Consider the following 24,762-nt stretch of genomic DNA (forward strand, 5'->3'; position numbering starts at 1 on the left):
TGCTCCTGATCCTTCAGTGTGGAGCAGGTGAGGGGGGGGGGGGGGGTAGGGAAAACACGAAAAATGAAAACTGATAGGGAGTGTAGGGGAACGTTCCATTCCCAGTATCCCCGCGCGCTTTTGTTACGATTCTCTCCAGGCTCCGCGCGCTTACTTTTCACCTCTCCCGATTTCCTAGCCTGAATTTCAGACATCCCTCTGTGGTCGCCTACTCCCAGCTTCGGATCCGTACGAAACACAAAAGAGGCCTCTGCGGGGGAGAGAGCCACTCGAGCATCTGGGAGCGATTTATAGTTGATCTACCATGGAGTCAGATGTTCATGTAGGTCTGGATAGAACGAGGAAGCTGCTCTTTCAAGTATAATTCATAAACTAGTGAATTTTGAAAAGCTTACTAGTTTTAAAATGGCGTGCGGGCGCGGGCAAACGTCGAATGCAGCAAGCAGCGTCGAAGAGCAGAAAGATCCGGAGCGTATGATCAATGTTATGTTTCTATGCGACGAGTGGAAGTCTTCAAAGGGTGGTCTGTCCACTTTCAACAGAGAATTTGCTGTTAATTTGGCAAAAACAGCGACAGACAGCATCAAAGTTCACTGTTACGTCTCGCAAAGCGATGAGCTCAGCAGAGAAGATGCCAAACAGCATGGAGTGAATATAATCACTGCTCGAACTATTCCTGGATCAACCGATCCAATAGATTGGTTGAAAATTCCACCACCGGAACTTCCAAATCCTGACATTGTGATCGGACATGGAAGAAAATTTGGGACTCCTGCTTATTTCATTGTCCAAGCTGCAAAGTGCAAGTGGGTGCATTTTGTTCATGTGTTTTGTGAAGACCTTGGAAAGTACAAGGAAACACAAAGTGCTTCACTCGATACAATCGAAGAAAATGAGAAGAAACATAAAAGTGAAATTGAGCTGTGTAAAGCAGCAGATTTAGTTGTTGCTGTGGGTTCACGACTACAACAGAAGTACAGTAGAAGTCTTCTAAATGTTAAAGTGGAGATCATCACTCCTGGGATTATTGAAAAGTTTTCCTATGCATCACAACTGGTCAAAGACAGATTAGTGGTAAAGAAGTTCAATGTCTTTATGTTTGGTCGAGCAAGCTTTGAAGATCTTACCCTTAAAGGTTATGATATTATTGCAAATGCCATTGGATCCCTTGACAAGATGTTTGAACTAACATTTGTTGGCTCATCTTCTGGTGTACACCGAAAGATTGAACAGTGGTTTCTTAACAACACATCCATAAGCCGCAACCAAATAACAATCCGCAGTTATTGCAGTGAACAAGATGAACTTAAGATGATGTTTCATGAGTCTGACATGGTTGTGCTTCCGTCACGCACCGAAGGGTTTGGGTTAGTCGCCCTGGAAGCCATTTCTGCTGGTATTCCTGTTCTTGTTGCTGGCGAATCAGGAATAGCAGAGGCCTTGCAAGAAGTTGAAGGTGGAAAATCTGTTGTTGTTGAATCAGATGATGCTAGGGAGTGGGCACAGAGGATCCAGCAACTGTCCAAGCAAAGTCCTGAAGAGAGACAAAACAATGCCAAGATACTCAGAGAGAACTACACTAAAACTTACTCTTGGAGTAATGAATGCGAGAGATTTAAAAGGATGTTTCATGAGTTAGTGGAAGGCCTAAATCAAAATGGTAGGTTTGTTTAACCTTTTTGCCCCATTATTAAATTTATCTAGCTAGACACCTTGTTAGCCTGTGTTGTAGTCAGACATGCCACAAAACCTCGATATAGTCCGTCTGCGCAATGGAGCCGAAAAGCTTGTTCTGATATCCCAGCTGCAGGTTTGGAAATGATCTGTGTATTTATTTCTGATTGGCTAGTTTCATATAATACGGTCAATACTTTCTAACGCACTTTTGTTTTACAGTCAAGTAGATAGTCTTTCTTTGTTTTTCCCGTGCAAAGAACGTTCAAAGTACCCTGCGTAACAGTCAATTCCTCTCGATGCGCACAAAGCAAGCGAAGGAAACTGCTAGCGAACGCATGCACCTTGACTGTTGTGCAGACTTCGTTCAAAGCTGTAAAAAAAGCAGTTAAAATTGATCATCTTTAAAATAAACAGGAAGCTTGCTGCAGGAATTTCTTGGAGGTCACAATGCATTTGTGAATTGCCAACAGGCCATGGCAAATCTTTGATTTTCCAGTACCTCCGATTGATAATAACAATAACATCTTTAAATACTTATCCTGGAAAATTAAATCTGTCTGCATTTCAAAACGTTGTCCATTTATATAGTAGAAAAAAAAATTCTTACAAATGTAGATTAAACACTATTTGTCCTTGTCATTTTTTCTTTGCAACACAGTATCTGGCTGCAGATATACAATCTTTTGATTGATTGCAGTTTAAAGATCTCAGACTCTTGATTTAGGCAAGTACCGTAAAGACTCGTGTATAAGCCGCACTCATAGATAAGCCGCACCCCCAACTTTAAAGCTTGATTTTGAGAAAAAAATAAAAACTTGAAAACTTGAAATCCCAATACCTTTTAAAAAGGATGCTCCTTTGACGATATATTGTCTTTATTGCTAAAGTCCAATGTGGAAAACAATCAAATTTGACTGGAAATGACGAGCACAACAGATAGAGAACGATGCAAAACGTTTGCTTAGTAACCACACAGTCACTTAAAGAGAGAAGTCTGGGGTCGAGTCACGTTTGTCGCGTTCGATCGGTGATCTGTCCTGTAAACAACATGGAAAAGTAAGTTCGATTTCTAACCATAAAAACTTGCTGCTCAATGGGAGTTTAGCAAATAGGAAGTTTTGTGGAGGAATGAAGATTCCATGTCAGCTCAAGTTTTGCTGCTCAAAAGAGGTGCAAATAAATCCTTTAACCCTTTGAAGCCCAGTGTCCGATATATCGGACATCAAAGCACACCTCGCAATTTCGCTCAGCGGACTCCCGCTTTTTAGTTTCCAGTCTCCCCCTGCATTGCAACGCCTGGCAGTATAATTCTCCGCCATTTTGTGCTGTTTTTAGCGAGTTTCTGCAGAATTTTGGTAAAATTTTCGATTGTTATGAAGAGAACAAGTTTTCCTTGACTTAGCCCGACATATTTGAAGGTAGGGGAAGTTTTACTTTGGAGGATGATTCACGATTATCTCGACGAAAACGTTGACCTACCCGACGATGGTTGAATTCTGATGTCGAAGGCTTACAAAGTGACACCGAGGATGAAAATAATGAAGTTATTCCTCCGAGGATAATAATTTTGTTGAAGAACAAGAGGAACTAAACCTTCATGACAATAATATTGAAGATTATGAGTGCAATGAAGGTGTTTCTGATCTAGGAAGGCTACGAAACATTTGTTTTTGTTGCTAGGGAGAAAAGGACACGATAGAGTGCAACAGCAAAAACATTTTCGTACGAAAAGTTGCTTTTAGTTATTTTGCGTGACACTCAACTACTATGTTTTTAGGGGCCTAATGTAGCTTTGAAAGAGTCAAAGGTAGCAAATGTGATATCAAAATAATATTCAATAAATTGCCTATTAATCTAGACATGTTCAGTAATTTTCATGGCTAAATCAAGAGTGTAGCACACTGAAAAGCATTGAAGTCAACATGTTGCGTGACACTAACTTAATGCTCAACCACATGTTAGACATCATTAATAAGTAACTTATTAATAAATATGTTGATTGACAGATAGCCCTATGTCTTGTCTATCACATATCCAAATTTGGCTTTAAAATGACAGATGTAACTGAAGATAGAGCAATTTTTATAAGACTCATCCAAAATTGAAGAATTTCACAAAAATTAATTTGGGCTCCAAAGGGTTAAAAGAACAACTGACGAACAATTCGTGACTGAGGAATTAACGGCTGCTTTTATAGGGCCCAGATCGACAGCAGCAGGTTTCAAGATGTTAAATATTATTTACTCAATGTTTTTAGTGCTTTTTCTGACCCCAGCCTAGGTACACCCCTCAAAAGCAATTGTCTTGTAGATAAGCCGCACCCACGATTTTGAGCCCAAAATTTCAGCAAAAAAGTGCGGCTTATACACGAGTTTTTACGGTATGTCAAACAGTTAATATGAAAGTAATATGAAACTAGCCAATCGGAAATAAATACACAGATCCTAGCAAACCTGTGGGATATCAGAACAAGCTTTTTGGCTCCATTGCGCAGACGGACTATACCAGGGTTTTAGTTCGTCTGCGAGGCAGGCTACTACTTGTAAGCCTGCGTGGCAGGGGAAAAGAAGAAGCATGAGGTGCGATTGAAAGTGGAAGTTGGAAAACGCCTGCAAGGATGATATTGTTTTCTTTGAATTTTTTATGTCCATCAGATTAACATAAAAATCCTGATTGGTCAGCTTAATCAATTGCTCTGATTAGTCAGTGACATGTCATTTAAGTACTTACATGTAAGCATCATCTCATCAGGCATCTTTTTCACAGATGTGGTTTCCAATTAACACAGTTACATGACCTCAAAACCACATTGAAAACAACACAGTTTCGAAGTCTTTACACACAACCTATCTAATTGTTTTCCTCTGTTGGTTGTGAGAAGAGCCAAAGCTAGAAATTTTGCATCTCCTCTGGTTATAATGCCACTGAACAGTAGTCTCTGGTGAAGCCAGACAAAGATGTCATCCATGATGAGATGCGACACATCTTACAACCTTATTTACCAAACAGCCAGGCCCAGACTCCCAACTATTAAATGCAAGTAATCCTCATGGAAAAGTTCAGTCCTTGTCCTTCCAGCACAAACATTTTAAGAACTGACCCCCCCTTTCAGCGTTTTGCATACTTAATAAGCAAATGGAATGGCAAAACAATAGCATCCTAGCAGGCATTTCCCTCCTTTCCCCTCGGATCATGCTTCATGCTTCTCGTTTTTCCCTCTTCCTTCCCTTTTGACTGCCTGCCACGCACTACTCCAGGCTACCTGCTTGATAACCAGAGTAGTGAAATCTGATAAAACCGTGCTCTGTAATATCAGCCAGGGTGTATTCCATGTATCCCATGCTGAAGGTGCATACATGTACTTGACTGTACATTTATGCCAAGGTAAACGGCATACCAGGTTACCGACTTATATCAACCCCTTACCTTGATCACACAGGTCTTGATAAAAAAAGAAAAAATGCCAAAGATCAAGTATGAGATCAAGTCCTCTTGTTTTATAAAGAATATGGGGGCCTTTTACGGACTAAATAACGAATGACTATACATCAATGTTATGTTGCATACATCGATGTTGTGTGAACTAAAAGATTTTTGATACAACTAAAAGATGTTCGATACAACTAAAAGATATTTGATACAACTAAAAGATGTTCGTTACAACTAAAAGATAAAAGTATTTGATACAACTAAAAAATGTTTGTTACCGACCGACTTCGGAGATTCTCTCAAAGTGACTTCACAGCTTTCCTAGGATATATATCTAGTAGTGATTAAGCTCCCTGTGTGTATGTCCAGTCTACGAATGAAGAACTTCGAAGAATCGAATTGAGTGGCTTTGGTGTTTCGTTGTTGCTGTGCACTTGTTATTAGCCTGTTTAAATAAAATGGAAAAAACCTTTCTGTATCTGGCAGCCATATCGCAGCTCCACCAAAAGCCATTTTGTATGTGCGTTGGATCGCAGGAAACCTGGGTAAAATGTCACTTCCTGTTTTCAAAATTCATTTCCGCTTCCTCATCTTTTATTTGAAACAAACATCTTTTAAGGGATCAAATATCTTTTAGTTGTAACAAACATCTTTTAATTGTATCAAATACTTTGTGTCTTTTAGTTGTAACGAACATCTTTTAGTTGTATCAAATATCTTTTAGTTGTATCGAACATCTTTTAGTTGTATCGAACATCTTTTAGTTCACACAACATCTATGTATGCAACATAACATTGATGTGTAGTCATTCGTTATTTAGTCGATAAAAGGCCGCCATTAAATAATGTACATGTGATTAATATACATTACATGTATTGAAAAATAAAAAGATGGAAACAAACCACACATTGCAGGGAAAGCTTTTGCTTTAATTGCTTTTAAAGGGGGCTAGGTCACGGTATTTTAAGTAATTCTATTTATTTTCGTTAATTAAGAGCTCTAAACTGAACAAATTAATTGGCAGAGCAAAAGTCTTTTATTGGCAAAATTACAGCCACATAGCAAACAAGGATGATTTTCAAGCATTGTGTATGACACTTTCATATAGCCTGAATTTCAGACATCCCTCTGTGCTCGCCTGCTTGCCAGAAGGGACGTCTGAACACATTTGAGCCTAATGCCGTCCGGTGACGTCACTACACTTTGGTTGTAATTCATGCGGAAAAGTTTCTGTCGAGGCCATGAAATTGTGAAAGAAAAATCGCTTCAATAAAGGATTACAGGGTATAAAATTGTTTTAATAGTAAACTATTGAAAACTTGAGACAAATGAATAAGATTTTAATCGACTGCAGGCTATATTCTTTTACGGAACCAATTTAATCTGAACTGAAGCTTATCTAGCGATCAAAATATAATATGTTACGCAGCGAACAAATACAACACACTCGTGAGTACTTAAATGAATCAATTTAGACGGTTACTGAGGCATCAAGAAACAAAATTCAATACAAAAATATCCTAGTTGACTATGGGCAGTGAGTTAAGAAATCACTGGCTCATCGAGGCTGCAGGACATAAGCGTCGAGCGGCTTTGTTGACAAAACAAGAATACATATATAAATTTGGCAAAACACTGCATGTCGAAGCGACGAATGCCGCCAACTTAAAACCTACCGATTTCCATTACTATTCTTCATCCGTAGGTAAACTAATAAAGTAATAAACTCAAGGTAAATGACTAATAAATTCATTTCTGGGAAGGAAACTCCTTCGAACTCTTTCCAAACGTTTTCAAATTACAATCCTCGCGTGGTAAAAGTCAGTCATAATTTCACATAATTATGCAAATAATTTTAAAATCAACCAATCAAAATCACTACCCGGTTTTCGGGTAGTGACGTCACCGGACGGCATTAGGCTCAAATGTGTTCAGACGTCCCTTCTGGCAAGCAGGCGAGCACAGAGGGATGTCTGAAATTCAGGCTAACTTTCATACAAATTGAGGTAAATTTAAAAAAGGTCGGGCTGACGATTTTCAAGTTTACCAGAACGCAATCCGTTTTAATCTTCTCGAATTTTGCCCAGCCATACCCCTTTTCGGCCTTTCTGTGTTTATTTTGAGTTCTTCTATAGTTTTAAGCCGTTATTGTGATATTTCATTTAATCCTAATCTGTGGTATTGAGGTGTCAACAGTGATGTGTTAATATTTATTGCAAAGTTGTCAATGATCAGCAATCTAACCAAAAAATTATCTGGATCAGATATCAGAACCTTGTTCGGGGATCAATGGCATTGATCAAGAGAATAAGTCTACAGGCTGTCCCTCCCCCCCCCCCCTGCCATGGTATCTTCCTCCCTAGATTGAAAATTAATGTCATGTACTAGGTAATTAAATAACAGTTTTAAACTAATGTGGATTTCTAAAATTGTTTCAAATCAACAGCTTTGAAAATAAAGATTGATGTAGAAACCATCATGATGAAACCTGCAGAGCACAATATACAGGAAAGAACTCCTGCAACAGAACCAGAAGGATCTCCAGAACTTGGGCACCAAGAGACGTCTGCGGTACCTGTGTCATCAGGACACGCCCATCCTTTGTCTACTGGGGCTGAAGTTCTCCAAAAAACTATTAATCTCATTCCGACTGAAGAAGAACTCTTTCGTTTAATTGCTTCAAACTACCTGCAGACTACACCACCAAGGTGCATAGAAGACCATAATAATTTTTTGGCATATATGGAAAAATTGCGAGTCATTATTAGTGGTGTTAAAATAGGAAGTTTGCTGATAACAGTTAAGTGTGATTCACTCCAGATCCTGGAGGAACTGTGGCAAGATTATTTATCTGGCCATCTTGGTGAAGTTGTGCAAAGATGTTTCGTGACAGAAGAGATATTGAGGGAATGTAGCCTTGCAGAGTTAAAGCTTAAAACAACAATCTTGGAAGAAGAGTATAAAGCATGCAAAGTGTTCTTTGAAAAAAATCTAGCAAGAGGTTAGTCTTAAATTTATATTAATTAAAAATTCTCATGATGAGCAATAAATAGTTGATTCCAGTAAATATCCACCTAAACTCAAATAGTGGATAGCGTTTTTGGTGCACGCTGATTGGCGACTCATGCTCTGGATATCCTTTGCTATTCACCTTTAAGCAACCAAGCGCGAAAACTGTACTCGTTAACGGAATAAACGAGTCAAAAGTCACCCTTTCGGGCTATATTATCTTACTTTGAGTATAATTACACTAAAACAACTATTCACCTCAGTGTTGGTGGCTAGTGGTCAATATTGACCGAGCTGCTCCGCGGCTCAGTTAATATCCACCACTAGCCACCTCCACTTCTGTAAATAGTTGTTAACTAGTGGCATCAATATATATACCCCCCTAAGGAATTTCCAAAATGCTCTTTCCATGCCCTCAGAATTCCATCACCATTTTGCCCCCGTCTCACCCTTTAAGAATTTCTTGTTTTTCATGAACCCCTTTGGAATTAGTTGGCTCCCCAAAAATCCAAGAAACAGAAACTTATTCTTTTTTTTTGTGGATTACTTTTCGTGCAAACATTTGACATAAACGTATATGCATGGTAGAACTTTTGAAGTTATGATGAATGCAAGACAAAAAGTCACTTTTGGGGTTTTAATTCTCTTTATATTTATATTGATATTTAAATTAATTAAACCTGTGTATATCTATATCTCATTATATCATAATGGCCAATGCACTAGTCTATCTTGATCTTTAACCCTATCCAGACCGGGGGGGGGGGGGAGTGCCCGCGCTGACTTTGAACGCTAATAACTTTTTTAAAATTCAGCCAAACGCTGTCAAACGACTTTATCTAAAATTTATCTGGGAACAATTTGATATGATAGGTTGCTGTGTCAGGAACTTGACGTCACCATGGCAACGGCATTTTGACAGGCATGTTTTCCCAAATTTGTAAATTTCGTGTTTCTATTAATGAAATTAACTTTAATGCAATTGTTTTCACCATTTTACGGATTTTAAGAACAGTTTTATTGATTTTGAGTACTTTGCAGTAATTTTCGGCCGTTTCTGACGTTTTGGAAAAATTTTGAAATCCAAGATGGCGGCTGCTTTGACATTATGATGTAATTGTCACGTGATGTGGCGTCTTTATCCCACGTGACGTATACCAAAAGTTAGATTTTCGGGCATACTATATATCCTGTAAGTTTCATTGTGATTGCTTAAATATTCTGACCCCGGTCAGAAAAGATCCAAAAAAGCCTGGTCTGAATAGAGTTAAAGATCAATGCAAAAGTGTAGCAGTAGACTCAGTATCAGATGATGAAGGTACATATATGTGTAAATGAGTTTATATCAAACCACCTGAAACTGTGGTTTTCACAAAATCTAATCAGCTTCTTAATAAACTCAGGATTTTTTGTCATTCACTGCTTTACAAATAATGTCTTTTTGATAAGTGGAATGGTTACCTAGGTCAAATGAAATAAATGAAAAAGCATTATTTTTTGAGCACATGTTAGTCGACTTGAGAATGCTTCTTCATTTCTGTAATATCTTTTTTGTTCTATTATTTTGATGCCATGTACATGTAAGTAACATCATGATGGTCGACTTGATAGACAGTGCCTTTTTGTCTTTAAAAGATCAATGTGAAAGAGAAGCTGCACTTGGGGAAAAACCAACCCATTTCACTAAAGAAAAGATGTTAACAGGAACAGTTCACGAGGGTAGTTCACCAACAGAAACAGATGAAGATTCTTTTCCATCAGATGACAAAGGTATAATTTATACACTTAAATACAAGGTCATTCTTTGTTTTGCCATTTTTAAGCAACGGAAGGCTCCACAAAAACGTTTCCACAATAATCGTACACTGGAATGGAAGGTATGGAACAAGCTCTGAGTTTTTTGATGTCATAAATTTATCGGTGTTTTTGATTGCTTTGAAATCGAAGTGCACATGCACGTGCATGCCAGTAGGCTAATTAATATTTGGTGAGAACATTGAACCAACAAATTGAAATTCTTGTTATGCATGCTTGACAAGCCATATCAACGAACTAAAAGTGCTAATGATCATAACAAATACTTTAGTTAGTTCTAAGCCATCTTTAACCGGTGCAAACCCGGGGGGGTACTCGAAAAAGTTTTGTACGGGGGAGGCTCCGCCCGGAGATCCAACCCCTTACCCTTTTATATACTATTTTGATAGAAAAGGTACCCCTTTTGTATACCTTTTATTGCAAAAAGGCACCCCTTTCATATACCTACACGACATCACATTTACCAAAGACGGAAAGTTTTCTTGTCATTTTTTATGTAGCGCTTAATAAATTAAGACGATACAAGCCAAAATTTGCGTCTGCTCGAAATATTTAATGTAACGGCCTTTTAAAATATCATTATCGCAGATTTCCATACCCTTTCATATACCTAAATTTGTGAAATCCCTACCCTTTTATATACTTGGAGCCTTAAAAAGGTACCCCTTTCGGGCGGAGCCTCCCCGTATAGGCCATTATAGGGAGTACCCCCCCCGGGGGTGCAAAATCCTTTGTTCCATGTTGCAACCTCGCTGGGGACGTTATGTATGAAAATTGTTGGAGTTTACGACAATTTCCGACAATTTTCCCGAGCGTTCTACGATTATACAGGCCAAAAATAAGCATTTTTTAACTTGAAATATCTCTGCAGTGCAAATTCCAATTACTTTCAGGGTCGGCCAGGGGTTTTAGGTATACGGTATACAGGGGCATTTTAAACTAGGTATACAGTATTTTTACACTAGAATTGTGCCTTTATGGGTATAAAGTGTACTGTGTTTTTCCAAAGGGAAATTTAGGGTATACTGAGTACATGTTTTTCAGGTATACTGGTATACTACTTACCCCCCCCCCCCCCCCGCCTCCTGGCCGACCCTGTACTTTGAAACTTAATTAGCATTTTGGTTGCAATTAAAAAAAATCGAAATTAGGGTTCATTTGCCCTTTAAATACATTACCAAACCGTCCAAACCAAATGCGAGTAATTTAATTTCAACTAATTTGCTTGTTAAAGTAAAATAATACGAGTTGTGGACAATGAGGGCACTGAATTTTTGTTAACTCTCAAGGGATAAGCACCATGCGCGTGTTACGGTACAAGGGATTTCGGCCCGTGATTCGGTTTTAAGAATAACTGCGCCGACTTGAATCAAACGGTTTGTTTGCTTTCGAATATTTGCAAAGACGTTAATATCGTTTGCTAAGAACGATTAAATTTCTGAAGACAAAGTGGAGTGGAGTTGTGGTTGTATGTGGTTGGGTTTCACTTGCCCCAGTCTCTGCCTCCTCCTCAGGCGCCTCGATTTTCTTTCTCCGACAAAGAACAAAGCGAGCGCGAAGCGCGAGTGACTGGTGCCGAGCGCGAAGCGCGAGGGACCACGGGAAGGAGAAGGAAAGGGAGCGAGACGCCTGCGAGAAAACGTGTCGATTTCTTGGCAATTTTGTCGTTTTCTTGGCATCCTCTTTTTTCGACGTTTTTGAGCCTTAAAAGTGTACAATTCCACTAGTTTATCCAAGAATACGATGTGATTGATATATATAGATCGATCAATGCTTCGTTATACGTGATAATTCGGCACTTATGGCTGCCACCGAAGTCGAAGATGATATGTGTGAAGATTCATACGAACTTGAAGTACTCGAAGAATCATTTGACGAATTGACGATATCAGGTAAGTCTTAATTTTATGTAAAATGTGCTGCCTGTTGTAAAATATGGCTTAACACAGCACGAAGTATTGTTTATTACATATATTTTCTTTCTCTTAAAGGTAAATCCACCGAACAATTGACAAGTACTCCTGTGAAAGAAGCGAGACCTTCTTGCTCAAGACGCCTTTCCGATTTAACACAGAAGCATGACCTTACACCTAGATCGAAATCTCAGAGCTTACCAACCACAAAAAGAAGGCAGATAGGTACATGTAGTAATTTTTTTATTTATAAGGCGGATGTTCTTATAAAGAATTAGAATACATGAATTACTGTTTCTTCGTTCAGCTTACATAAGTTTTTCTTTTTCAGAGAGGTCTCTTAATTCTCGAGAGATAAGTTCAAGACATGATGACTTATATTTGCGGATTACAGAAGGGTTTGAAGAGAAAGAAGGGTCCAGTACTGACCAAGCTGTGCTGTTGGACTATCTTGATCTCACTGAGGGAGACAAGAGCCTCTTATCAAGAGCTGTAAAAGCTGTGTTTCCAAGCTCCAATTTGAGAAGAATAAGGAAAAAAGGGTGTCGGACGTATCCTTTTCTTTTAAAGATAGTCTAGTACCTATCTATTAGAAATTATGGCCTTTATAGTAGTCAATTCATGAACACAGACTGTTTAAATCAATTAGGATATTTTCATGAAAAGTTAAAGTTTAACATACTCAATGACCCTGCATAGAGGCACTTACACCAGTTAGTATCATAGATATACATTTGTAGTTTTTGTTTAAATTATTATAGTTTTTTACTCATGTTATATTCCTTAATGTAGAAAAGATATAAATATGTCAATGTTTCAGTTAAAACAAGGTTCGATTCTTTGGGATACACAATGACCCTTGATGATGATCCAGGTAAATATGATTCAAGCTCTTGACTGTTGTGCAAAATAATATTACATCACTGATATATCATTATATTACAAGTGTTTTAATCATATGTTCAAAATTTGAATTTAGTGTTGATTTAAACAATTTCAAACCAGCATAACAGCTCAACAGATCCACATGTAAAATTCTCTAGAGGTTGACTTTGTTTGATTAATAAATTTTTTTCTTTTTTTTTCCCTTCCAGATGAGATAATAGCAATGAAAAGGCAGATCCAGGCGAGCGAAGAGGTAATGAGACAGATATGGCTACAACTGATTGAAGGTCTGCAGGAGAGCGATCTATTGTCATTGGTAACCCAGTATGCCAAAGAAGCTTGTGAAAGAGATCGTTATGTGGGTGGATTAATAACATTGTACGAGAAAGAGATCAAAAGGCTCAATGAGAGAGCAACTGATGTTCTAGATGACCAGCAAAAGCGGCATTTGCAAGAGGAGATCCATCACCTTACCTCCCATGGTGCAGAGAATTTTAGAAGTGGTGACATTGCCTCAAGGCATGATCTCATAACACCAGACAGGATTAATGGTTTTGTAGAAAATATTCAGGACCACTGCCCATTAATCAACAGCATCCTGGACAGTTTGGTTGGCAGTTCGAAGCCTGAGAGAAATGTTATGAAAACGAACAAATACAAGTTCAAATGTGCATCACATGCCCTAGCTGCCCTGTTGAATATAAGGTCATCTAAAACTTCTTCCGAATTTCCACTCCTGTTTGGCTTGCTGTGCATCAGTTATGGAGGAGGCAAACAATTTATCAATATGTTGAATGCAATTGGTCTTTCTCTTCACTGGGATACCATGTAAGTTGTTGCTCATAATTAACACAATATAATGTTATCTTTAGTTACCAGAAACCCATAAGGGTTGAAACGGTAACACGCACACACAGCGATTGAATATTCCTTTTGCTAGGTACCATATTTGGAAACACAAAGAATTTGTATGGGAATGCTTTATACACGTAATGACACATGCAACATAATTTTTGGTTTTGTGGTGAGTTGCTTTAATTTAGACCTAAACGCCGTAAATTTCTTACAGGAACTAAAGAAATACATTAAGTGTATTGAAGCGAAGTTCTCCAGACTAGTTCAAGAAGAATTTAACCAAATTTAACTTAATTCAACCAAGCTAGCTTGTTTAAAAACAAGATTACGCCATCCAATTTAATCCAAATTTAGTAATTTTGATTGGTTAAATGTTTCTCGTGATTTTCCAAATATGGTACTTAGTGTAAACGAATGTGCAAACGCTCTGTTCAATGCAAAACATAGTGAGTTACGTGTTTCAATCCTTGTGAAATCAAGTACAGTCTAGTAGTGCAAAATGATTTAAGTGAAAAATCTGAATAATGGGTGCTACAGTACATGAACATTTCACTTGGAAAGTTAAATCACTAGATTTAACTGAAACTTAAGAAAGAAAATACTGTCATTTTGTAGATTGAAGATATTTGTGGTAATTTCAATTAATTTGCTTTTGTTACCTTTTTGCTTAAAACTGTTGTGGGCTCCCAGGGTGGGCTCAATGTGAATACAGTACATTGGCATTGAATCAAATTTACCTTAATTGTAACTAGTTATTAAATTAGGTTTTTCACATCAGAATTTTTATTTTATTTTAAGTAGCTGTCAAATATATAACTATTTGTCTTTTCTTTTTTCTTATCCATTAGCATGAATTTTCTTGATGAAAGGCTGACCAACTTTTCCAAAATCATCGACAACAAGTTTCCTGTGGAAACACCAGTCATCCTGTTGATGGATAACATTAACATGTACAGGGGAAAACACAGACATGACCGACTCATCAAATCTCTTGGGCCAAAGATGTGGAATTTCACGGGACGCGGAGCTCTTGTACCCAATTTGGAAGGGATAGAAGACCTTTTCCAAACAGAAGAGACCTGTACTCAGCCACAACGTCCTGTTAAAGAATTGGTAGCTGAAGATGTGTTATTAGGTGAGATCTTTACCCCTACAGCCCCAGTATTAAAACACAAATTTGTTTTATTTATTTCCATACAAGTTTTTCTAGTATTAGTTGGAGAATTTGTAAACAATCAAAGTATTTCATCTTAAGTGATCATTTTATCAATTCTCATAACCTATTCTCTTGTTTATATACTGATATAGTTAAAAACAGGGATGTTGCTAAAGGATGGCTGCTGGTTACTTTCACCAGCTAAGAGAGAACTTAAATCTGGCTGAAATTTCACATGATAATGATTAGGTAAACTTTTAGAGCTGCTAAAGCCAGATATAAGCCAGCTGGGTTTGCTGATGAGCCAGCTTAGTGCTTTCTTAGCTACATCCCTGTAAAAATGTAAGTAGATATTTGATGTTGGCACTCTTGGGCCTTAAAGATTGAATAAGTTGTCAGTATAGAGTAATTGTGTTGCTTTGTCCTTTTGTTACTACATATATTGAGATCCAATCTATTAGACCTTGAAACAATAAAATGTACTTCTCTAGTTTTCTGTGCTAAATTTCATAAATGTGCTTATTTGATCTTTGTTTATTATTCAATGATGCAATTGAGCTTACAAGTCATACATAAACTTTAATTCAACTTAAATCTTAGAGCTTCATATATAGCAGAAAAAAAGTGTTACATATACGTGTTGTAAAACTAAAACCAGTAACCAGTGTGAATTTTTTGCTTAATGATATTAATCATTTATTAAAAAATATATACAATATTATTTTATTGCTTTAACTAGAAAGCCACCTGGATCACATGAAGATCTGGAACGATGCACAGGACTGCTTCTTCCTAAAACTTCTAAAGATGGGCTTGAACAACATTCCAATGTCCGGCAAAAACTTTGAGGATATGACTGAGCAGGAATTTGTGGAATGGCTTGGCAAGCAAGACTTGGATGAGCAGAAGAAGAAAAAGGATAAATTTGCAGTTCAAGTTCCTGAAATGGTTGAACCTGGAAACACAAATAAGTCAGATGTTGTCATACTGCCTCTGTCCCTGGAAGATAACTCTACAATTAATGGGACTGCATCCATTGTAGAGGAGTTTGGTAAGGAATTAAGTATCAGCTGCGATCATGACACTTGCTTCCTGCCATTCAATGAAAACACAAAAAAATTTGACTTAAAAGAAGCTCGGGGCAGATTTGAATTTTTGAAAGTTTTGGAAAAACACAAATTAGAGATGAAGGAGCTGAAGTCGCAACTTGACAGCCGAGAAAAGAGTATTGAAGGTGCTGCGTCAAACCAGGCTGATTCTGATGAGGAAGACTCATCCTTTCTTGTTTCTGCTGCTGATGATGATCAAGACAAAGAATGTGATGAGATTGATAATGATGGTGATGATGAGGATGGTGGAAATGTTGAAAGTGCTGAGCCTGCTTCAAAATCCAAGAAAAACATGTTTGATAAACTTGATAGCAAATTTGGCAAAATGTATGACAGTGTGGTAAAGAAAATGTGGAAGGCTGTACACAACTCAGATTCCTCTGCTTTTGAACAATTCCTCCATGAGATGGAAGGAAAACGTTGTGAATGGGACACGTCTATTACAGACCACTTTGGCAGAACAATTATGCATGCTGCCGTGGAAGAGAACAATGAAACATTGGTAAGGACATTATTACATGTTGGATTTGATGTCAACTGTTTAGAAGGGTGTGGTGCTTCACCTCTCGCCTTGGCTGTACTGAACAAAAATGAAAAGTTGGTGAAACTTCTCCATGAACACTTTGCATTAAGCTCTGGCCCACTTTTTGCAAAGATGCCAAGTCCACTTGACATTGCCAAGGCAATGGAGCTGAATGACATTGTGAAATTTTTTGAAAGTGAGCCTGACAGTGTGGAAGACAGCCTGTTGTGGCAAAGATTTGAGGGAGGTCATGCTTGTGAAAATTTGGCTGATGATGATGAAGTGGAAGTTGATGAAGGTGAAAGTGATGGTTTTTCTTTTGATCGGTCTATGTGCAAAGCATGCCCAACAATCATTATTGGTGACAATGGAACAAATAAAGTGTGCAGGGGTGTCAGAAATCGTTCCATGTCAGCATATGGTTGGTGTTCAGAGTTTCCAGGTGACATGCACACTAAGGGATATCTTTGTGAAACTTGTTTTAAAGTGATGGGCAATGGAGGTTTTCATTACATCATTCACACTGTCATGAAACGGCCAAAAGTTACACAGGAGGCCTTCGGTAAAAAGAAATTTCAAGAACAAAATTTGAGTCGCATCAAAGAAGCAGTACGCGATGGGGGAATAGCTTATGGCCTTGCAGCTGTTCAAGAATTTAAGAAGTCAAGCTATTTCCCTTCAGAGTCTGATCTAAAGGCATCCTTGCGTCGCTGCGGATCACACAATGATGTGCTTTTGGATGCCTTCAAGAAGTGGCTGCATGATGGAACAACAGAGGATGAATCATTTCGTTACCATTCAGAACTGATCACCTTGTATGCACCACTGCTAGATCTCTATTGCAGTGCCACCAAGTATGGAAATGGTGTAAGTAGAGAGACTGTATGGTTTATTCTATTACCCATATTTTGCCAACTCCGCATGAAGAACTACTGGACTGAATCTCTGGTTCATGTGGTCAATTTCATTGCCAAATGGCCTTTAGCTGTAAGAAAGATGATGCAACAGAACTGCAGCATAAGCATGAAAGGAAACGTGGGGGCCAACATCGACCTGGATGAGTATGTAGAGACCTACATAGTGCAGCCGCTCAAGAATTATGTGTCAGGTAAATCCCAGCATAACAAATATGTAGATTTACATTGTTTGATAGGCAGGGGATTTGACAGCAACTGTTTGCCCATAATAGGGACTTTTCACCATTTTAATGGATTTTCCTACAACATTTTATTGAAGTTTAGCAACTCTTTTGAACATCCACAAATGCCCTGGGGTTGGTTGGTCAGCTAAGTTCAAATGCCCAGCCCCCCCCCCCCCCAGCTTAACATAAAGTGCATTTTTTGTTCCACAAAGATCAGTTTTTCCAAAGCAGTTGATGTGACAAATATCAGTACACATTTTTGCACCAACTGAAAGTTATTGTTTATATAATAACAGATTTACCCCAAATGCATCATTGTTTAAAACAATAACAATTGTTGTTGTTTTATAACATTACAGGTCACACCAGTGTACAGATGTGTCAGCGACTCATGGCAAACGTTCAATTGTTTGGCCAGGTGAGAAAAGCTTACACGGACAAGGAAGCTTTCGATGTGCATGTGACCAGCAAGCACAAAGAACAAGATGCAATGCCCGATCAGCTGAAAGGCATGTGGTTCTGCCTGAAGGAAAAATTTTTCCAACCAACAAAGGACAACACATCAGTCCACAAGTACAACTGGCAAGGGCAACGTGATGGAAGCATCACAAAAAGCCTCAGAGATGTTTATCAAAAGGGTACTGAAAAGATTGTTCAGAAGTTTGGCCAAAAGATGTATGAATGTTTTCCTGAGAGAAGGTCACTGCCTTAAAAAAAAAACATGAAAATATTCAGCTGTAATAGATGACTTTATTCAATCTTTGTTGGTTAGTCAGTACCATTCGGTTTGAACTAGTAATATCTGATTAGTATCCATACCTTCCCCGCAGAAGAGACATACAGGTGTATCTCAAGTCCCCCCCCCCCCACCCCTCTGGATATGCTAAATAAGCTTCATACATGTCCAGTTATAGGCTTTTGAAATCCCCATAAATCCCCTTTGAATCTCCAATCTTTTTCTGTGGGTGAAGTATGGACATTAACTAGATCTGACATTGCTAATTTTTTTTTTTAGCTGTACATAGCATTTTTATATTGACTTAGCAGAAACACCACAAAAGCAAAGAGAGATTCAGGATTACATTGTACTGTATTATAATATAATTGAAATTCAGACAATTTATAGGGGTCAATTTGTCATCTTCTCATACTGGAACTACTAAAGGTGAATGAGGTATCTTGTAGAAATGACCATGACTTGTGGTTTTAGCTTACGTGTATAACTAATTTTGCCGAGAAGAGGTTTTTGTAAAAGCAAAAATAATGATATGATGGGAATAGGTTTTTTGTGTTGGTTTTGGTTATTTCAAGTAAACTAGTGGGTTTCATCAACTGGCTGAAAAAGCCTACAGTTTTAAGTAAAAGGTGCTAAATTAATTTCCTATTTTCTGTATTATCAATTGATTACACAGTCAATGAATACCAAAGTGTCTCAAAGATGTTGTAATAAAATTATGTCAAAAAGACTGAGGTAGAATTATAACAAGGGCTCACAGGCTCTTTGTGTCTGTTAATCTACTGCCAAATTCTCCTTGTGATAACATGAAAGACAAATATTGGGAAGGGGAATGTAGCAAGTTATCCTAGTCATTACATGTAAAAGCCTTTCTAAGCACTACTTCAGTTGCTCAATGAAAATCACCCAATCCTGGCAATATGAATTTCAAATTTTCTGTAAACTCAAGAAGTGGTCACAATTTTAAAAAAAAAATGCTACTAAATGGTTTTGTTTTTATGTCTCTCTCCATATTCATCATTTTCCTCTTGGGGAAAACTGTCTCTCTATAGTGAGTTTAACAAAACAACCTTGGAAAGATGTGTTTTTCCAAATCAATTCAACTTCGTATCATTTCTTGCAAGATGACTGACTGTAAAAGAATACAGAATCCTGTAATTCATACCCTCAGGAACTAACTTGATCCTTTTCTGATTCTGCTACAGGTTGTTACTAATTTTACCCTGGATAACTCGACCTCCCTATAGATAGAATCATTTTCAATTTCACTTGAAGGTTCAAGTTATGAATAAACTACACTAAGTGAATGTTATGGTTCAAATTGCCATTAGAAGAATCCAATTCCTGTCCTTTGTTTTTTGTCATTATTTACCAAAGACCATCACAATATAAAATCTAATTATGAAAAGCGTCAAATTGAATCAAATCATCACTCTAGTCTATTTACACTAATTTCATCTTCTAAGAGTGCCCTTGCTTCAGGACCAACTGCAATTGTGGCAGTGCTGGTTGATTCGGTCGAGCTTGGAAGTTCTTCTTTTAAAATGTTCCTGACAACAAGAAGTTGAATGAACTTTGAAGCAGACTGGAATGAAAATCGCCCTTTGCCTGATCCAAATTTATCCACCTGATTAAATTTCTTTGCTGTCACCTCCTTTCTGCGTGAACCAACAAACGTAAGAGCAATGGCTTTGAAGGTGACCTTGGGGACAAGGTGCAACATGCCCTGAACACACTGAATCACATTTTTGCCATCTTCGGAGGCATCCCTGCTTGCCTGGTGATCCGCCCTCTGACAAACATCGCAATTGTTGCAGTCGAGAACTGCTTCGCCAAAGTACTGAAGCAACTGCTTGGTTCGACAGTTGTTACTGATGCAGTACATAGACATGGCATTGAGGCTTTCATGTGCTAAAATTTTGTGCTCGTTATCAGCAAGGGTAGAAAACTAGAAATCATTCTTAGCTGTTTGCCCCTGTCTTCAAATTTAAAAAATATTGTGCATGTAGATTGAGCACCATCTCGGCCAGCCCGGCCAGCTTCTTGGTAGTACTCCACAGGAGATTTGGGAAGTGTCAAGTGGAAAACAAAGCGGACATTCGGTTTGTCAATTCCCATTCCAAAGGCAGATGTTGCACACATTACAAATGCTCGTCCTTCTAGTCATGCAGAACTTGTCTCCTTTTTCTCAAATGGATCCAACGCACCATGAAAATATGTTGCATTAACACCTTTGGAGTTTAAGGTATAAGCCATTTCAATGGTATCTTTCCGTTCTGAGCAATAGATAATGCCACAACAGTTTGAAAAGTTCTCATTGATGAGATTGGCAATGTCATCTTTTACAGTTGACTTCTTGGAAACCACACTGAAATTCAGGTTGCTTCTTAAAAACGACTGGGCAATGATAATTGGGTTTTGCAACCGCAACTGTAGACTTATGACAGACACAGTTCTGTCAGTGGCTGTTGCTGTCAGGGCAACAATGGGTACATCATAATCTTTAAGTATACCCAGGCTGGAGTAACTGGGACGGAAATTAAATCCCCAGTAGTCAATGCAGTGGGCCTCATCAATTACAAATTGGGCCAGTGTTTTATTGGTAGACATGAGTTGAATTAAACTTTTGACACTTGGTGTCGTTATTGTTTCAGGGGTGGTGAAAAGAAACTTGTACGATGGGTTGGGCATGCTAAGGTTGTGTCGAACAACCTCCTTCTCCTCATCCTTCATGCTTGAGATGAGATAAGAAACATTTACTCCAGCTCCCCGCAGTCTCTGCACCTGATCAAGGATGAGGGCAATCAAGGGTGTAATGACTATACTAATTCCATGGAGAATAATTCCTGGAACTGCATAGCATATGGTTTTACCAGCCCCAGTTGGCAATAATGCTATACAATCATGTCCTTGTAAAATTGTATTTACAACATCCAGTTGTTTCCCACGGAAACTGTTATGACCAAACACATTTTTCAATGTGTCTAGGGCAACATCTCCAGTCTGGCTTATTGACATAGGTGACTCGTTTACAACTGTGGGCTCTTCCAGAGGGGTGACAAAATTATCCATCACCTTAAAATGAAGTAAACAAAGCAATAATTAATCTAATAATTTATTTATGTCAGCCATGACTAGTTTATGTGAGAACTCCTGACGAAAGTGCTTTAAGCTAGACACACACTAGGGGACTAATCACAGTGAATATTCACAGGGACTTATCCCTTAGTGTGTACACACTAGAAAATTGACCATTTTATGGGACTATTGATCCCTGCGACTAGTCCCAGAAATCAAACCGGCAGACAAGAATTTTGATACAAAATACTAGTACACACTAGGGGACTGGTCCCCGAAGCAAGTCCATGTAACAAGTCCCCTAGTGTGTGCCGACCTTTATCATTCAAGTAAAAGAAGGGTAACTGAATTCTGAAAAATAATTACAGAATAGTTAATCCCATTACACCCTTTGCCAAACAGGATAAATTTAGGTACAAAATTTCGAAATCATAAAACGAATTACACCTCTTTCTGAAGAGCGAGCATCACTCATATAGCTTGTTCTGAATAATTTTTCAGCAGATCAATTTAATTAAACAGCATAAATGTACAAATCTCGTGAAATTAAAATCTAAATGTAATTGATTTAAACATTACCTTCTTTACAAAGCATGACTCTAGTATTATAACTGTGCCTTTCGGTCTGTTGCTGAACCAAGCTTTAAAATCAACTAACAAACTGGCGGTGGAAACTGTGATAATATTCGGTTTGTTGCCTTTCGAGTATTCACATAAAACACCGGCGTGCAGCAAATACATGGCAAACATCTTGGCAGCTTCCTGTGGCCGTTTTGCGACAATTCGCAGCTTGTCGTTTGCCGTTCCCACCGAGTAAATGGTTTCGTCGCTGGGTACCTACAAACGTGAATGAAATATTTTAGCTTCAACTTCATTAATTATGGATGCAAAAATCATAGACCGAAACGAATATTCTCATAAATATGTATAAATATGTATTGAACTACTGACCTGTCGTGATCGGGTCTCAAAAAGCTTTTCCAAGACGTTCCTTGTTTCCTTGGCATGCAACTTTTTTTATTTTAACCAAAGCGGCTTGTTCGATTTTAGGCTGGAAACGTGTTTCAGGATGACGAATCCTGTAATGATGTTGGAGTCCGTTTTTCTGAAAAAATACAGCTTCCACTTCACAAGATGGATGAGGACAAACGATTTTTTTTTCTAAAAACGCAAAATTAACTGGTCTAAACTCATTTTTAAAAATTGCGTAATCGTCCGCCATTAAACTCTCCGCCATCTTGAAAACATAATCTGCCAGACGTCTCTCTTCCTTTCGCCTTCCCTTCCTCCCTTGCGCGCCCATGTCCCCAAACTAGAGAGAGGCGTCTGGGTACGAGGCAGCCCCAGTCTGCTGCATGTATTCAACGCTGTTAGTGATTTTGGTATCCCCAGAGGGGATGCCAAATTCACTGGGGATTTCGGGACGGGGGTGCCTAAATTACGGGGATGCCAAAATCACTGAGACAACGGGATCAAGCTCCATTAGTCTAGTTCCAGCACAGGGCACAGAGGAGTCAAGTTTGTCCACAATTCAAAATCTCTACCGTGCAAAACGACTTCAAAGCGATCGTTTAAGCCTACGTGATACAGCGCCGTCACGCGTCATGCGATACTTGTTTGCAGATCGTCTGGTGATATCGTATTCTGACAATGGTCGCCCGAAGGGCGACGATTTTTTTTGCGGATGTCGCATGAGGGTACGAATTATCACCAGACCAGACGATCTGTAAACAAGTATCGCATGACGGCGCTATATCACGTACGGCTTTATTCCACGATCGCTTTGAAAAGCTTTTGAAGGTCGTTTTGCACGGTAGAGATTTTGAATTGCGGACAAACTTGACTCCTCTGTGCCCTGTGGTTCCAGGCCTAAACGTTTCCTTTTTCGCGTTTCAGGAAGAAGATGGATCGGCCCTCGTACAGAACATCAAAGAAGTGAATATTCGAGAATGGCTTCACAATTTGAACTTACCAACCTTGATTTAAAAACTGCATTTACAAGGTGGATTTCAAGGGAAGGCCAGAAACATCTGTCTATTCTAGTTACGGGGAGGACTGGCGTGGGCAAATCTCGTCTTGTGAATGCTCTTGTTGGCAAACGGGTGGCTGAAGAAGGTAAACAGAAAGGACCTGAAACGCCCACTGTTAACCCATACCCCATCGTTATTAATGGTATCGAGGTCCTTGTGTGGGATTCTCCTGGACTGCAGGATGGTACGTGTGATGAAGAATTTTACCTTGAAGATATGGGAAATAAATTACACAAAGGACTCGATATTATGCTCTACTGTATCAAGATGGATGACATGAGATTTCGTGGAGATGATAAAAATGCCATCCGTGCCCTTACACGAAAGTTTGGACCGGAGATATGGAAGAATGCAGTAATAGCGTTAACTTTTGCCAACAAGATCGAAGACCCAGATGGAGAAGACGACGAAGAACAGAAAGACTACTTTTTGCGTGATCTCAAGTTTTGGCAAGACGAAATTGACCAGTTCCTCGCCAGCGATCGCGAGGTCAAGTTAGATTCCACAATACGCAAAGCAATTCCGCTAGTCCCGGTCGGAATTTCTAAGAAACCTCGTCTACCTACGTGTGAAAACTGGCTTTCTGATTTCTGGATCAGCTGCTACCGACGGATGAAAAGTTCCTCGAGAATAAACTTGTACCGAATCAGTAAGAATCGATGCAGGTTTCCTAGCGGTTCTGTAAACATAGAAGCTCCCTGCAGTTCAGAGATGCAAGCTGCGATTGCAGCCGAAGCTGATGATCAGATCCCAGACCTAATTCCTTTAAGCCAAGAACAGCATGACGAATTTTGGAAGAATACGTGGGATTCATTCAAGGTGTACTGTACTGAAATGCTTGAAAGACCTGAACTAGTTACTACAGTTGGTCTCGCAGTTTTATTAGGCCTTTTGTTTTCCGTAAAACCCTAAATTGTTTATATTGTTTTACTAGTATGCTTCAATTATTCAAACTCACTTGGCCATAATATTTTACTGGCTGTCTTTAATGTTGAGATACAAATCAATCATTGGTAGAAAGTTATATTCTAGTACTGTTGGTTATAGCCTGCGAGAGCAGACGCATTTCCGGCCGTCGCTTCTCTCCGCCGAAAAATAAAATTTCGGCGGAGAGAAGCGACGGCCGGAAATGCGTCTGCTCTCGCAGGCTATGTTGGTTATGGCCTTTCAGATTTCGTTTGATTAGTGTTTAAAGATATTGACCAGAATTAATTAAGGTCTAACGACTTAAGGAATGGAATTTCCGTAGCATAACTTGAGTTAAATATTTCATAATAAATATGCATGTATAGATATACAACAATTAAAGATAGAAACTTTACGGACAGTTACTCAGAGTTTCACGCACGAAGCGATCATCAGACTGTGCCGTTAGATGCGGTTAAATACAATTTAAACTACGTTC

The 24,762-nt window shown here is 38.7% G+C and overlaps 5 protein-coding genes across 5 annotated transcripts in view; 3 read left to right on the plus strand and 2 right to left on the minus strand.

Moving 5' to 3' along the window:
* The window catches only part of LOC144646393 (ubiquitin-protein ligase E3B-like), a 195,084-nt gene that overhangs the window by 87,871 nt on the left and 82,451 nt on the right, over positions 1-24,762 (minus strand). The gene's annotated exons all lie outside the window — the stretch shown is intronic.
* LOC144646369 (uncharacterized) lies at positions 412-24,598 on the plus strand. The gene is made up of 5 exons (XM_078505926.1): positions 412-1,660; positions 7,554-8,108; positions 9,752-9,886; positions 23,224-24,388; positions 24,505-24,598. The coding sequence occupies exons 1-4, from the start codon at positions 475-477 to the stop codon at positions 24,267-24,269; spliced, it is 2,922 nt and encodes a 973-aa protein (XP_078362052.1). The 5' UTR covers positions 412-474; the 3' UTR covers positions 24,270-24,388; positions 24,505-24,598.
* Positions 11,436-13,654, plus strand: LOC144645630 (uncharacterized). Its single transcript, XM_078505193.1, has 5 exons — positions 11,436-11,823; positions 11,923-12,069; positions 12,176-12,395; positions 12,642-12,718; positions 12,939-13,654. Exons 1-5 carry the CDS (start codon positions 11,733-11,735, stop codon positions 13,559-13,561), a joined length of 1,158 nt encoding a protein of 385 aa, XP_078361319.1. The 5' UTR covers positions 11,436-11,732; the 3' UTR covers positions 13,562-13,654.
* On the plus strand, positions 14,434-18,538 carry LOC144645821 (uncharacterized). The gene is made up of 3 exons (XM_078505360.1): positions 14,434-14,719; positions 15,480-17,480; positions 17,873-18,538. The coding sequence occupies exons 1-3, from the start codon at positions 14,434-14,436 to the stop codon at positions 18,223-18,225; spliced, it is 2,640 nt and encodes an 879-aa protein (XP_078361486.1). The 3' UTR covers positions 18,226-18,538.
* On the minus strand, positions 20,161-22,622 carry LOC144645822 (uncharacterized). The gene is made up of 3 exons (XM_078505361.1): positions 21,907-22,622; positions 20,457-21,324; positions 20,161-20,405 (listed from the first exon to the last, which is right to left on the minus strand). The coding sequence occupies exons 1-3, from the start codon at positions 22,075-22,077 to the stop codon at positions 20,161-20,163; spliced, it is 1,284 nt and encodes a 427-aa protein (XP_078361487.1). The 5' UTR covers positions 22,078-22,622.

Source organism: Oculina patagonica, chromosome 3, assembly GCF_052425735.1.
Source record: "Oculina patagonica isolate OP01 chromosome 3, crgOcupat, whole genome shotgun sequence".
Taxonomy (NCBI): Eukaryota; Metazoa; Cnidaria; class Anthozoa; order Scleractinia; family Oculinidae; genus Oculina; species Oculina patagonica.